The sequence below is a fragment of the Nicotiana sylvestris genome, chromosome 5, assembly GCF_000393655.2.
Source record: "Nicotiana sylvestris chromosome 5, ASM39365v2, whole genome shotgun sequence".
Taxonomy (NCBI): domain Eukaryota; kingdom Viridiplantae; phylum Streptophyta; class Magnoliopsida; order Solanales; family Solanaceae; genus Nicotiana; species Nicotiana sylvestris.
The window spans coordinates 116776147-116790751 of NC_091061.1; the positions used below are offsets into that span (position 1 = coordinate 116776147).

Sequence of the window (14605 nt, forward strand, 5' to 3'; positions counted from 1 at the left end):
CGGGATTTGATGGTCCCAATAGGTTTGTATCATAAGTTTGGACTTTGACGTATGTTCGGATCGGGTTTTGATGACCCAAAAACGTTTCGGCACTTAATATTGTTGTCGGCACATTGAAGGTTTTTCAAGTTCTTTAAATTTGGTTTGAAGTTGGTTTTGGTGTAATCGAGGTCCGTTTGGGACGAGCCCGGGAATAGTTTCGTATGGTGATTTAAGACTTGCAATTTCGTTAGTATTTATAAACATGCTTTATTGCTAATGATAAAATACGTAAAGTGAACCGATTATCAGATTTTCGGTAACGGCACCAATTTATTTAACCAAAAAATAATTTTTGCGATCAAAGTCAATTATAAAGAAAAATCGGGTTTCTAATGACCAAATTTACTTCACTTTTCCAAAAAAGCGAGAATAAAACAAACAATTAAAATGAAAAATGAAGAAATGAAATCTTATTGATGATCGCTATTTTCTCCCCAGAATTATGGATCGGAATCTTCAATCAAGTAGAAATATAAAAGTAAAAGACTGATTGCATATATTTGAGAATATTTTCATGATCGTACAAGATAAGATAAGGGCCCTTATATAAGGATACACAGATGTAACGGTTCCTTTACTTAATTCCTAGCCGTTACTAATATTAATTGCATGTTGCTAAAATTACTCGTAACGGCTAGGGTAATAATAGGTAATCGCGCGTAATCAGGGATAATGCTGATTCCTTTTTCATATTTATAATTGTTCATGAATCTTCCTCTTTTATGATCATCATGCATCTTGTGCCTATTTCTTCTTTTCCAACTGTCATGTACGGTGCTTTCTTTCATAAATTTCGCGAGTATTTTAACCATGCCTCATCATTCTTCTTCATTAACCTAATACAAATTCCACCTGTCACCAATCCGTTAATCCACGTTTCATGCCTATTTTTCTACCAATACACATGATAATGTATATGCAATGGCATGGTATCACCCTTCGTACTTTACACTCTTCCACACATGATAATGTATATGCAATGACACGACATTACCCTTCGTGCTTTACACTCTTCCTCATCAAGCATATGTATAGCAATAACAAGCAATGAAGGAAGAGTGCACGAATAACATCAAGAAGAGTGATTAAGCAAATACTCCAAATGAACATCAATCACAGCTTTCAAGCCAATAATAATTCAACAAATCTCAAGAACCTTATTGTTCAGTTATTCTGAACGAATCTCAAAAGCGATCTTCAACTCAAGTATGGAAACCAAATATCTCAAGAATAACAATTGTAGCGATGTATTTGTGATTATGTATAGTGATAACCGAATTTAGCACATCAATAGTTTCACAAAAAGTCCGTCAAATTATAATCAAGTCATAATAAGCTGAATCATAGTTTCTAGCATTTAACTTCATATTCATATTAATCTAGAAGTCAAGTAAAATATGAAGCAAGAAGGTCACATATTCCAAAAAGGCATAAATAATCGTATAATCTGCCCCCAAGCAAGATTAACCTTGTCATATACATATACGCTCGTCACCTCATATATGCATCATCCCCGCATGTAGCAAACAATACCAATTAATAGAAAAAATTCCCCCAACAAAGTTAGGCAAGATACTTACCTCATTTCGAGATAATTTTTACAATCCAATACCATCTTTTATAGAAATAATCCACAAAACGATCAAAACTTAGTCAATCATCATCTACCAAAGTCAAATAATGCTAAAGAAAATATCCCCAATCAATATAAGTGCAATCATGACCAAAATCTTAAAAGCCAACAAAAGTCTATCTCGGGCCTGCTTGGTCCAAATTCAAGACTCGAACCAAAATTCGATTACTCATTTATCCCCGAGCCTGGATATGCGATTTGTTTCGAAATACGACCTTAATTTGAGGTCTAAATCTCCATTTTACAAATTTCCAAATTCTACCCAAACTCCTAGTTTCTACCATGAATTTCTTAGATTTGATGTTAAAAGTCATGAAAAAGTAGTTGAAATTGATTAAAAACTTGTTAAAGATGCTTACCAATAAAATTTGGGAAGAAAATCCTCTTCAAAAAACTCCTATATGGAGTTTAGGGTTGAAAAATACTGTGAAATGAGCTAAATCTTGATTTTTTTCTCTTTTACCCAACTGCAAATATTGCAATTGCGAAACTTAGTTCTCAATTACGACTATTGCAAAAGCGAAAAAATCTTTGCGCCTGCTATCATAGAAAATGCGATGAAACTATCGCAAATGCGGATCTGCCCCAATTTCCTCAGAGTCGCAAATGCGACACAAAATTCGCAAATGCGAACATCCCGACCATCGCATTTGCGGAATTAATATCGCAAAAGCTGAAGTTGACTCAACTCCCCTAGTATCGCAAATGCGACACTGACCTTGCATTTGCGAATAGGTTCTCGCAAATGCGAGACCTGCAGACATGATATACCAACATTCTTTTTAAGCCAAAAATGAGTCCGCTAAGTATCCAAAACTCTCCCGAGCCTCTCGGGCTCCAAATCAAACATGCACACAAGTGTAATAACATCCTATGAACTTGCTCGCTCACTTAAATCACCAAATTAACATCACACAACAAGAATTTATCATCAAAATTTAAGATTTTCAAGTTTAAACAAATTTTTTAATTTTTCACATAATGTGCCGAAATGTGCTCGGGTCACCCTGGACCCCAACCAATTTATGTACAAGTTCAATAACATCATACGAACCTATCTATCGTCCAAACACTGATCCGAGGTTGTTTACTAAAAATATTGACCGTGGTTAACTCTAGCATCTTTTAAACTCAAAAAATCACATTTTCTTCTAAAAACTTTCCAAAAACAACACGGACCACGCACGCAAATCAATAAACATCAAATGTATGTACAGGAGGTCTCGAAACTCTGAAGTTAAAGCTAGTACTCAAACGACCGGTCATACCGTTATATTTTACTAAGCCTGTTTAGTGCTATTGTCATTTGAAATTGCATTGAAAATAATTTTAATCTGTCTTTTGGCAAACAAATGTGATTGCGAGCTTTTGATTCATGCAGTATCCCATGAGTGAGCAACCATCATGTATTGCTTGCTTTTGATGACTGTTGAACCTAACACTTCCATCATTTTCAAGAGTGGATGGCAACTCTAAACTTGTTTGTGTACCATATGCATTTTACTTTCTTTAAATACATAAAGTATCAGAGAAATACTTTGGTTTTTCTGGAAATGATACTATATAAAAGACCAACTGATCAAGTGACAATTAATGAAAAAACAAATTGATACATATAATAGATTCAAAGCCACGATAATAAATTTTGTACTAGTAGCCATTCCAACCGAATATTTGCTATTTCCTTACCTGTTTAATGCTATTTGTCTTATTTAATTAATACATACATTTTTTTCCTCTCAAAACATAGACATAAGAACAAAACCAATGTGGAATTAGCATAAACAAAGTTGGAAATAGCAAGCCCTTTCCATTTAAATCTCTCTAAAAAAAAAACACAGATTGCTGATAGAGACTTTGCCTCATCAAAGACACTCGGCCCATTTCACGTGCACTGTGGGCTTTTACCAGGCCCACCATAATAGAAATGGGTACCCCATTCATTGTTATAATCACTTTTAATGTCATAGCAATTTGTGTTTTCAGCTAAGATTGATATATCTTGGGCCGAGCTGAGGCTGTTGTCAGAATCCACAATCTCAAGATTTCTGAAATAACTAGCTTTTCTAAACCCATCTTCAGCAAAATGGCCTGAGCCCATTTGAGTGGACGTGTGTTCTCCGTTGGCTCGTGAATTTACGACTTCTCCACCCCACTCCACCATTGTGGCCCGATCTGCTAAATGAGTAAATAACTCGGCGGGCCAATAGCCCACTAGTGTGTTATCACCAAACACCATCCACCAATTTCCTAGCTTTGGATCCTAAAATTGACAACAATAAGACATTTAACTTTTTTGTAGATTGTAAAAATGGAAACTTCTTTTCTTTTGTACATAACTATTTTATAAGCAGGACATCCTTTTCCAGAGAGATAATACCTTAAGATGAGTGGCAGTGGCGTACCCAGAAATATGAATAAAAGGTATAAACTATTTGAAAAAGAGTCAAATAGACCATACAAGGTGGTCTCTGTTTAGTTTTGGCAAACAAAGTTGGCAGATAACTTTGAACCCGTGAATAACAGGACTGCCTCACTCAACTATATTAAGGGGATTCAATATATATAACCGAATAAAATAATATTTGACTTATATATACACTATAATTTTTCAACAAAAGATATTGGCTTGACCATCATTGGTAGTGTGGCTATGGCACTGCATAAGACAGACCATAATAGCATTTGTCGCTTACTTCATTGAATTGTGATCCTAAAAAGAAATTTAGCTTGGTATATATTCTTCAGATTATCATGTCACTGTTATTGTAGACATACTTTACCTCATAGTCTGAAAATTCTATATGTACTTAGAACCTAGAAAGGCAAATTGAATTTTAATAGAAAGCAAGGGAAAGTAGAAGGGACCTTCCAAATGAGAATGGTTACATCATATTGATTTCCTTCAACAGAAGAAACTGGAGAAATGGCAGCTCCAATGGCAATTCTACTATTTGTTTGCACAAATCCTGCACATAGTAGATTGTAGCATCCTGTTGCTTGATAGGCATCACTCTGTTCATATACCAACAAATACATCGTACGCATTAGTCTTTCTAACTTATAATTATAATATATAGTTAAGTGTATGTGTTTTCATAAAAAAGAAGAAGAAGATACTATCATAAAGAGCTTAATCAGAAGGAGCTCTCAAAGTTAGGTATATACTGATAAGAGTATCTAAAGATAAAAATATTCTAAAATTAGGTCATCTATACATAACAATCCATGTGTTATAGTTTACCTCATAAAAATTTCCCACATTACTACTCTTTTGTATAAGAATCATTGCGTTATAATTCATCGAGTACATAATTTCTACATTACAATCTCCACATAACTAACCGTAAACTAAATGCCCCTTAAAACTATATATACAAGTCATGTATTAGTCCAAACATGTATTGACTAACACTATGATCTATGGTCACACGTTTGAATCGTGAAATCAGACAAAGATACTTGTGTCAAGGTAAATTTGCCTACATAATATCCTCTTGAAATACATTCTTCCGACCCCACGAAAATGTGAGATTTTTTGTACGCTGGATTGTCCTTTTTTTATGATCATGGGTGGTTCTACTTCCTTCTCCGTTTTCACTTATGGTTGTTTACTATTCCTGTCTTTGTTAGTGTTCAACAACTTTGTGAGGAAGGTATTAATTATTTAGCATGCATTGCGCCAGAAAAGACGGTTCAAATTTTTATGAATGGGGTTTGTCAATGTTATCACATCAAACTTCTCTAACCTACATTTTTATTTATTAGTGCAATAAATAACAATTCTAGTAGTAGTGCAACTAAGGAATTCATGAAAGAACGGATAAAAAAGGATATGGGAAAGAAAAATGGAGTCCCAATAATTTGTATTTCCTCTTCAATTCCAAGAGAGATTCCTTACCATTACACAGCTCCACATGTACTAGAGTAATTAATTAACAAAGAAAACTTTGAGTTAAAAATTTGCAGTCTTTTTTCTTGGACCACACTTGCATTTACACCAGTACTCTAGCTGTAGGAAAACCAATATTCATTGCATGGTTAATGTGCTTTTTAAATGTTGACTCTTAACCACTCATGTGCTTCTTCTATGCCTTTCTGTCTTCTCCATCCTCTCTTTTCCTTTTTCACTTTATTTCCATTCTAGTGCTCTAAGTTTTAGTTGTTTCAATTTAATCCTTTTAATCTTTCCTCTTTCTTTCTATACCCTCACTCTCTTTTTTCTTAGCTAATACTCTTAGGCCTTAGCTGGTCTTTGAGCAATCACATGTATAAGTGCTTACTCATATTATATTATTAAGGAGTTAACTTTATAATATTGATAGTGTAAAAAATTTCCCTCCATAGAAATTGCAAAGGCTGAAACCGCGCATCCTTTAATTATTGTTTAATTGAGTTTAGTATAAGAACGACTAAGTAATAATTAATCATCAAAGTATTAATTAGCAAGGAGTTGACTATATTGAGATCTAGACATTTCATTAAGAAAATCATGAAACAGAGAAGCGATTACTGTATTTTTTTTTTCTTTTTTCCAGCTACCCTATTGTCCTTAATTTATTCAGGGGGTAAGATTTTTCTTTTAATTTCCTTTGTATGTGCCAAGATTCAGATTACAATTTTGTCAGCAATAGAATTGGGAGTTGTGAATTAATTAATTATATGGTAGATTGAGAAAATCTCAACAGCCAAAGGGGACATAATTTATTAGGTAGATAACTTCCAAGTTCCAAAGTACGAAGCTCCCCAAATTTAAAAAAAAAAAAAAAAAAGTTGGAAGTTTCCATTGACCCAAGACAAAGTTGACTTTCAGCTTATTCACATTTGATTCCTATAGTATAATGATAGTACGGAGTAATTAATTATTAATATAATTGGGTGTTACCTCAAGGAAGAATCTCCCATCTTCCCTTTCAAATTAAAATTAATCTAATGGAACTCTTAATTAAGTGGTTAAATTTCATAGACGAAACATGGTTTACATAAATACTTTGTGGAACTTTTCTCTCACTTAAACGCTAAATATTGAGAAGAAGCCTCCAATTGAATAAAATTCCATTCTTAGTAGATGTTTCTTCACCAAAAAAATAAAAGCTAGTCCCTTTGTATGCTTTTATTTAATTCACCACTAATTTAAAGAGTCAATTACATTCTTTGACTGTAACAATAGAAGGAAAAAAAATATTGCACTAAAATAAATATAAAGTTCATTTGATATTAATTCCGCTGATGTATTTAAATGGTATGACACCAATAAATAAAGTAGCATAAGAAGAAAAACTATTAATTAAAATAAAGAAGTAAAGGAAGGGAGAGAAATCTGACCGTCCAATATGTAAACAATCTAGGTCTGCTGTCACCATACAGCTCCGGACTAACCTGACTAGTAGAAGAATGAAAGCTTTAGAAATTCAAATTTATTTTCTTCTTACCTTAGCGGCATAAAAGTATTTTATTACATGTAAAAAAAGAAGAAGCAGAATTCGAATATAAATAAAGTATAAAAACTTTACTACATTATGAAAGGATAAGGCAGTTTTGTGAGTAAAAAATTAAACTCATTTATCTGAAGAAAAAGAAAAAGGCAAAAAGTGGGGGGATAGTGTGTGGGAAGGAGTACGGAGTACCTGCCAGCCAGCTTCGATGCTGTTAAGATCAGAGCCGTCGAAAGATCCAGATAGAACCCAAATCTGGGAGAGACTGAATTCGTTGACCACCTCAATTGATGGGTCCCATACGTTTATTGTTGCTTTTGCCCCATATATCTCTTGCGAGGTTCCCGTGTATGCTATGGCGTGCTACAAATTTTATCAAGTCCGCAATTACTATTTTTTCTAGTCACACACACATATATATATATATATAAATTATACACATATAATATATAAATTATAAATATGTTATCTTTTCATCGGCTATATTTACTTTAAGCGATTGAGTGACCGGCTAATTAGGTTAATTCCTCTAGTAATTATTTTAGCTTCGCCATACTTCATGATTTTTAGCTAAAAAAAAAATACAAAGAAGATACATTTTAAAACTCACATTTTGATATAAAAATTTTAAATTTTGATTCTGCCTCAGATAAACAAACGATCATTACAAATTATTCATCATCTATAGATTAAGCTTCACATGAACTAATAATTGCTATTGGGCAGTAAATGCAGAAGAAAGAAAGTGAAGTTTCGATAACTTAATTTGTTGAGAAACAGCTAGCAACAACCTCATCATAGTTGCGATAATTAAGGTCATAGGAAATGGTGTCAAGATAATTTTCATCATCCCTCATGAATTATTTCCCTACCAAAATAGTTTTTTTCTTTACCCATAGGTTCTACCTTAAAATAGCTTATTGTACATATTTACTTTATTTATCTTGGGACATTTACACCTTATTACTTACTTTATGTTGAGACATTTACACCTTACAACCACCCCTAGTAGTACATTCGTCTTAATTGTAACACGTACAAGACATTACTCTGCTGTTAACTTCTATATGTAGTTCCATCATCTTCAAACAATTACATCACATCCCAATATTAATTAGTAAGTGCTTCATAGGTTTCTTTATCAAATTGTGATAATTCCTATATGTACGGTTGGAGTGGAATGGAATGGAAAGTTTAATCCACTGTACCAGCACTTGACCCATATAATCTTTATTTAAGAGAAAAAAAAAATCCCTTGTTGTATTTCATTCAGTAAACTTGTATTATGCGCACTTAACTATTTCATTGGATTCTTGTTTTTCTTATCAATACAGGAATCGAAACTTAAGAAGAATAGAAGAGATTAAATCACCTAGAGGATTTAAACATTGATCTTTCGTGATTTCTACCCACTTTATTTTCAATTAGGCTACCCTTACGTGTTTCCCCGTCATTTTACCTCAGAATTTCAAATTAAAACACGTTAAAATGTCTAAATAAGGTAGAAAGACTACATTTTTCACTATAACACTAGACAAAAATGCTGCCCCCATATCCATATATAGAACAACAAAAAGAGAAAAATGTAAAGATGGGCAAAAGTAGGTACCTCATGGCCATTGCCACTGACAACATCAGGAGCATCAACACGACGAGCAAGAGGTAATCCATGGCGTTTTTTCTTGCCAAAATCATACAAAGACTTAGCTCTGAGCACATCATTCACTTTGCTCCGCCGTATCGGAACCGTTCCTTTAGGGCAGCGCTGCCCATTTTTGTGCCATAGTTGCCAATTTACTGCACCCAATCTTTCATCACTACTTTTGCTACTGTTACTTACATCTCTCACGCCGTCTGTTTTTACCATCTTCAGTTTTGGAATCTCTGGTGGAACCTTCTGTACTTACATTGCAATGATTTGAAGTTATAAATTTATTTTGATCATGAGCTCCATATAATAATTAATGATTTAGCTTGTTGCTTGTGAGTAAAAGAAAAGAAAAACAAAAGTAAAAGTAAAGGTGGTTGGTAGTTGAAATACTTATTATTACACCACGAAGCCGGTAAAAGCCACATTTTTGCTAGCTATATATTGTTTAATTAAAAAACAATAAATGAAATATATATTTTACAATTTTATCCATAATAATGATAGTATTTCCAAAAGTCTTAGGAAATGATTTGGGGAATGAGTAATTAATGATAAGGGTAAAATAAGAAAAAGGATTGTCTTTTTCTTGATTTAGTATAGTGGATATATAAAAGTAAAAATATATTTTTAGTACAGTGGACAAGTAAAAGAGAACGGATGGTGTATATAAAAACTACTCCGATACTAATATTCACTATAAATGAGCAAAAAATGGTGACAAAGCTAGAAATTTCTCTAAGAGTGTTTAAAATTAATAAAATTATTATGTGAGTAAAAAGAAGTAAATATTGATCTATATAAAATTTTTTATGTACATAATATATATAGTTTTCTGATGAAAAGTGTTCAACTGATCTGATTGCCTTTCAATATGTATTATATAGCTCTAAAATCTTTTTCGACGAAGGGTGATCAATTGACTGCCCTTAGGATAACGCAGCTTCGCCCTTGGCGCTGGCAACAAATCCCACAAAGAAAGAAGAAGTAGGTGTTGTAGCGTTTAATTTAGGTTTAGGTATTATGATCAACAAAAAACTAAAAAAAGGGGGTATTTTACCTGAATCTTGTGATTCTTGAGAAGAGGATGATCTAAAGCTGGTTGTTTTCTTTTATGAACACAATCTATGATATCTCCATCTGGGCTCTGAAAATTTTAAAAGAAAATCCAACCATCACTATAATATTCCACGTGAAATACATATTCCAAGAAAAAAAAAAGAAAATAAAAAACAAAGAAGATGTATCATCACCTCAATGGTGAAGACAGAAGGCTTGTTAATCTTGTCCAAGTGCCTTTCAATTCTTTCAAGTCTTAAGTTGCTAACTTGTCTATACTTTGTGTAGTTCAAATTACTTGGAATTTTGGCAGCTGCTGCTTTAGATGTTTGGCACAAAAAGAAGAAAGACCAAAACAAGAGTAGTACTAAAACTTGTCTCTTCCTTCCAACAGTGTCCATTTCATTCAGTGCCCAAAGGAAATGAAAAGAACACAAAAGTTTGTATGAGTGGGGAAAAAAAAGGAAAGGAATGAAAGAGAAAATTAAAAACTACAGCACCATTACTAGAAAAAATACAGTGACCTTCTTCTCTTAATTAGCAAAGAGAAAAGGAAACTAAGAAAATGACCTTCACTGAAACATCCTTTTCTTTTCACACACTCAAACAATGTTTAAATGCTGAGAAAGAAAGGTTGGTGAAAGAAAATTTAATATACTGAGGACAAAACCCTAAATGAGTTTCAGGGTAATGATGATGATGATTGAGAGCTGCAACAACATCTGCATACAATTTATATAAATGGACGACAGAGAGTCAAAAGATAAACATTGTTTTTTTTTACATGATGGATGATCTGACGAGTCGAAGGAATTAAAAGCAGCAGAAAGTTTACTAATAGAAGAAGAAGATTAACAAGAAAAATAAAAGATTTATTTTTTTGAGTTGATAGAAGCTTAGTTAATGAAGGAGAAGTAGTAGTAAAGTAATTAAAGAGGGAATAATAAATCATACAGACCTACCCATCTTCTCAACAATCCCCACTCCCATGCACCTTCTTTAATTAATTTGCCTTCTCACAACTTGAATATTTGCATCTGCCTCTCTGCCACCACACAATCTTCACCATTAATACTCTCCTTTCTCCCTTTGCTTAATTGCTTTCCTTCTCATTATATATATATATATATATATATATATATATACTCTTCCCATTTTTTATTTATTATGAACCTAAGGGAATATCGTTTTCTTTTCTTTTTTCTTTCTCTTTAAAAAAAACGAGAGTTCAAATTCTTTTGTACTAACGGTATAAAATATATTTATACAATTACATAATTTATAAGGTAATTATAAGTATTCTCATGAAAAGTGTTCCCTCCGTTTCAAATAAGACGATGTATTTTTCTTTTTACCCTGTTTCAAAATAAATGACACATTTCTAAATTTGGAAATAATTCAACTTTAAACTCTTTATTTTACCCAGTTTACCCTTAATGAGAATCTTTTATCACCACACAAATGTCATAGCCCCACAAAATTTTTACCCCTTAAACTTTTAAGATGATAAATTGCAAAAGTTTACTAGTTTCTTAAACATCGTACCGAATCAAACTGCCTCATCTAAATTGAAACGAGGGTAGTAACTGATAATATGGTAAATATAATACTAATAACCAACTGCTATCAAAGGTCAAAATTCCACTGACGCTAACCATTTACACCGTTAATATTTAATCATTTACTATAACTTAAGTCCTTTAAAAAGAACCACATAAGATTTAATATGAAATTACATTAATTTATCATGAATAAATGATACTGAAAGTGCTAATATATTATGCAAATAATACATACTAGTAAATATGTATATGATATCATGTGTTCGTTGGTTTAATATGAAAATCGGGGCGTAAATAAGTTTTTCTATGTCACTAGCCACGTGGTCGTTCTTCTTCTTATTCTCCCCTTTTTTTCGCTACTATAATTCTATTTTATTGTGATGACCCAAAAGGTAATCACTTGTTTTTAAAATGAATTCTGCGTTCCGAAGCCTTAAAAACCTCTTTCAGCATCACCTCGATTTGCGTGCGCAGTCCGAGCGCATAGCCGGAAAGCTATTATGTGAAAATTTGTGGAAATGTTGAAATTTTGACTTAAAATGCATTTAAGTTGACTTCGGTCAATATTTTGGGTAAACGGATCCGGACCCGTGATTTGACGGTCCCGGAGGGTCCGTAGAAAAATATGGGACTTGGGCATATGCCCGGAATTGAATTCCGAGGTCCCAAGCCTGAGAAATGAATTTTTAAAGAAAATTGTTTTCTGAAAATTTCTATGAGTTTTGGAAATGAAATGCATTTAGAATTTGATGGTATCTGACCCGTATTCTAATTCCGGAGCCCGGTACAGGTCTTATATGTGAAATAAGATGAGTCTGTGAAATTTGGTAAGAAACGGAAGTCGTTTGAGGTGATTCGGACCCGTAGTTGTGAAAATTCCTACTTTGAAAGTTTTGAGATTTTTCTTAAATTTCTATGCTAAATTCGTTGTTAAGAGGTTATTTTAGCCGATTTAATCGCACAGATAAGTTCATATGATATTTTTGAGTTAGTACGTATGTTTGGTTTGGAGCCCCGAGGGCTCGGGTGAGTTTCGAATGGGTTTCGGAAAGTTTTGAACTCATAAAAAGTTGCAGGTTTTTGGTTGTTCAGTGCCCAGGGATTTTGTTCTTCACGTTCGCGTGGTCCACTGGCGAACGCGTAAGGCAAATCTCCCAAGTGCCAGTTTTCTTCTTTGCGAACGTGAAGCCTGAGACGCGAACGCGAGGGTGAGGGGGAATACCTTTTGCGAACGCATCCAAGCACTCGCGAACGCGTAACGCAATGGGCCTGGGGGAGGGGTTCACATCTTGTGCTACGCGAACGCGACCACTGACCCGCGAACGCGAAGGCTCGAGGTGCCAAAACTCCGCGACCGCGAGCCCAATGTCGCGAACGCGAAGGTCACTGAGGCCTAACTCATCGCGAACGCGACAGGCCTATCGCGAACGCGATGAAGACTTGTCTAGTGATTTTAAAACAGAAGCAAAATGGGGACTTAACCAAAATTTCATAACTTCTTCTTCCAAACTCCAAATTGGGCAATTTTTGAAAGAGGATTTCACCACCAATCCATAGGTATGTAATCTTAGACTCATTTTCTTCAATTTTCATTAATACCCATTAGATTTCTAGGCTTAATCATGTTCTTAAGGGTAGAAAATTAGGGATTTGGGTAGAGTTAGGGCTTTTTGTATAATTGTGATTTAGACCTCGTTTTGGGGTCGAATTTTAGAACTAATTGTATATTCGGGCTCGTGGGTGAATGGATGATCAGGTTTTGGTCCGAACCTCGTATTTTGACCAAGCGGGCCCGGGGCCAATTTTTTGACTTTTTGGAAAGAATGATGGGAAATTTATAATTAAGCATTGGAATTGGATTATTTAGCGTTTATTGATGTTATTAAGTCGATTATGTCTAGATACAATTTATTTGGAGCCAAATTCAAAAGGAAAAGCGATGTTTGAGGCTTGAGTTGGCCGTGAAAGTTCGAGGTAAGTGTTTGGTCTAACCTTAGCTTGAGGGATTAGGAGTTGTATCCTATTTGCTACTTGCTTCTTGTTGAGTACGACGTATAGGCATAGTGACGAGTATTTATACGTTGGTGTCGAGCATGACCGTGAGTCTTAAATTGTAATTGATTGTGTTCTTAAAATACTACCGATGCTTAAGTTGATGATTCTCGGTATTGAGCAAGGATTATGATTATTCTCGTGAAAATTACTTATGACTGAGTATTGGTGTTAGCTGAGGTAGTTAGATGTTGAAATAAGTTTGGTTATAGCTGTTTCTCCCTTGCAGGGACGTAGTGACTTATATTGTCAATTCCCTTGCCGGGATAGTGTAGTTCTTTATTGATCCCTTATCGGGACTCTTGTTATTATTGTTGTTGATTGTATATGTGGATCGGATTGCGCGCCGCAACAATATTATATTTGGATCGGGTTGCACACCGCAATAATATTATATGTGGGTCGGGTTGCACGCCGCAACAAAGATATAATTGGATCGGGTTGCACGCCGCAACAATAATATAATCGGATCGGGTTGCAAGCCGCAACAGTGATAAATGATATGGAACGGGTTGCACGCCCCAACAGTGTTGTTATATGTTGGGATCGGGTTGCGCGCCGCAACAATCGACGATACAAAGTGTTTATATATTTGATACAAGTTCCTTATTGTTTTGCTGTGAATTCTAAGTTGTCCTTATGCCTTTACTCTTGATTTACCGTTGATATTGATATACCCCCGCAGCATGTACCCCCCTCCCATCTTTACTTGCTTATTTCTGTTTTATCTTTCCGTGGTATATTATATAACTGTACAAGTTTTGTTTGGTAGTCTGGTCCTAGCCTCGTCACTAATTCGTCGAGGTTAGGCTAGGCACTTACCAGCACATGAGGTCGGTTGTGTTGATGCTACACTCTGCACTATGTGCAGATCCGGGAGCAGCTCTTGGACCATAGCATTTGGGTGGCTTCTTTCGGTCCAGCTAGAGATCCCGAGGTAATCCTGTAGGCATCTGCAGGCCCGACGTTCTCTTCTATCTTATTATGTATTCTATTTTCATTGTTTCCGAAACAGATTGTACTTTCTTTTCAGACTTTTGTTGTAGTAATCATAGATAGTCCGTGATATTGTGACACCGGATTCCAGGTAGAGACGTATGTTAGCATTGTCGTACTGGCTTTGGTTATTTTAGCAGATTAAGTCTTCCGCTTGTTTTTATTTATCGTTAATATT

General features: G+C 34.5%; 1 protein-coding gene across 1 annotated transcript; it reads right to left on the reverse strand.

Annotated features, from left to right (window-relative positions):
* Nucleotides 1–3294: 3294 nt before the first annotated feature.
* Nucleotides 3295–10449, reverse strand: LOC104229592 (protein neprosin). The gene is made up of 7 exons (XM_009782247.2): nucleotides 10012–10449; nucleotides 9819–9905; nucleotides 8720–9007; nucleotides 7303–7473; nucleotides 7001–7054; nucleotides 4544–4690; nucleotides 3295–3938 (listed from the first exon to the last, which is right to left on the reverse strand). Exons 1-7 carry the CDS (start codon nucleotides 10216–10218, stop codon nucleotides 3561–3563), a joined length of 1332 nt encoding a protein of 443 aa, XP_009780549.1. The 5' UTR covers nucleotides 10219–10449; the 3' UTR covers nucleotides 3295–3560.
* Between the last annotated feature and the right edge of the window lie 4156 nt (nucleotides 10450–14605).

Bases quoted from the DNA above. Each gene is read 5' to 3' on its own strand.
- LOC104229592 (XM_009782247.2), bottom strand. From the start codon at position 10,218: ATGGACACTGTTGGAAGGAAGAGACAAGTTTTAGTACTACTCTTGTTT. The intron at 7,055-7,302 runs GTACTCCGTACT...TCTACTAGTCAG, and splicing joins GCATCGAAGCTGGCTGGCAG to GTTAGTCCGGAGCTGTATGG. The intron at 4,691-7,000 runs GTCAGATTTCTC...GTATATGAACAG, and splicing joins GATTGTTTACATATTGGACG to AGTGATGCCTATCAAGCAAC.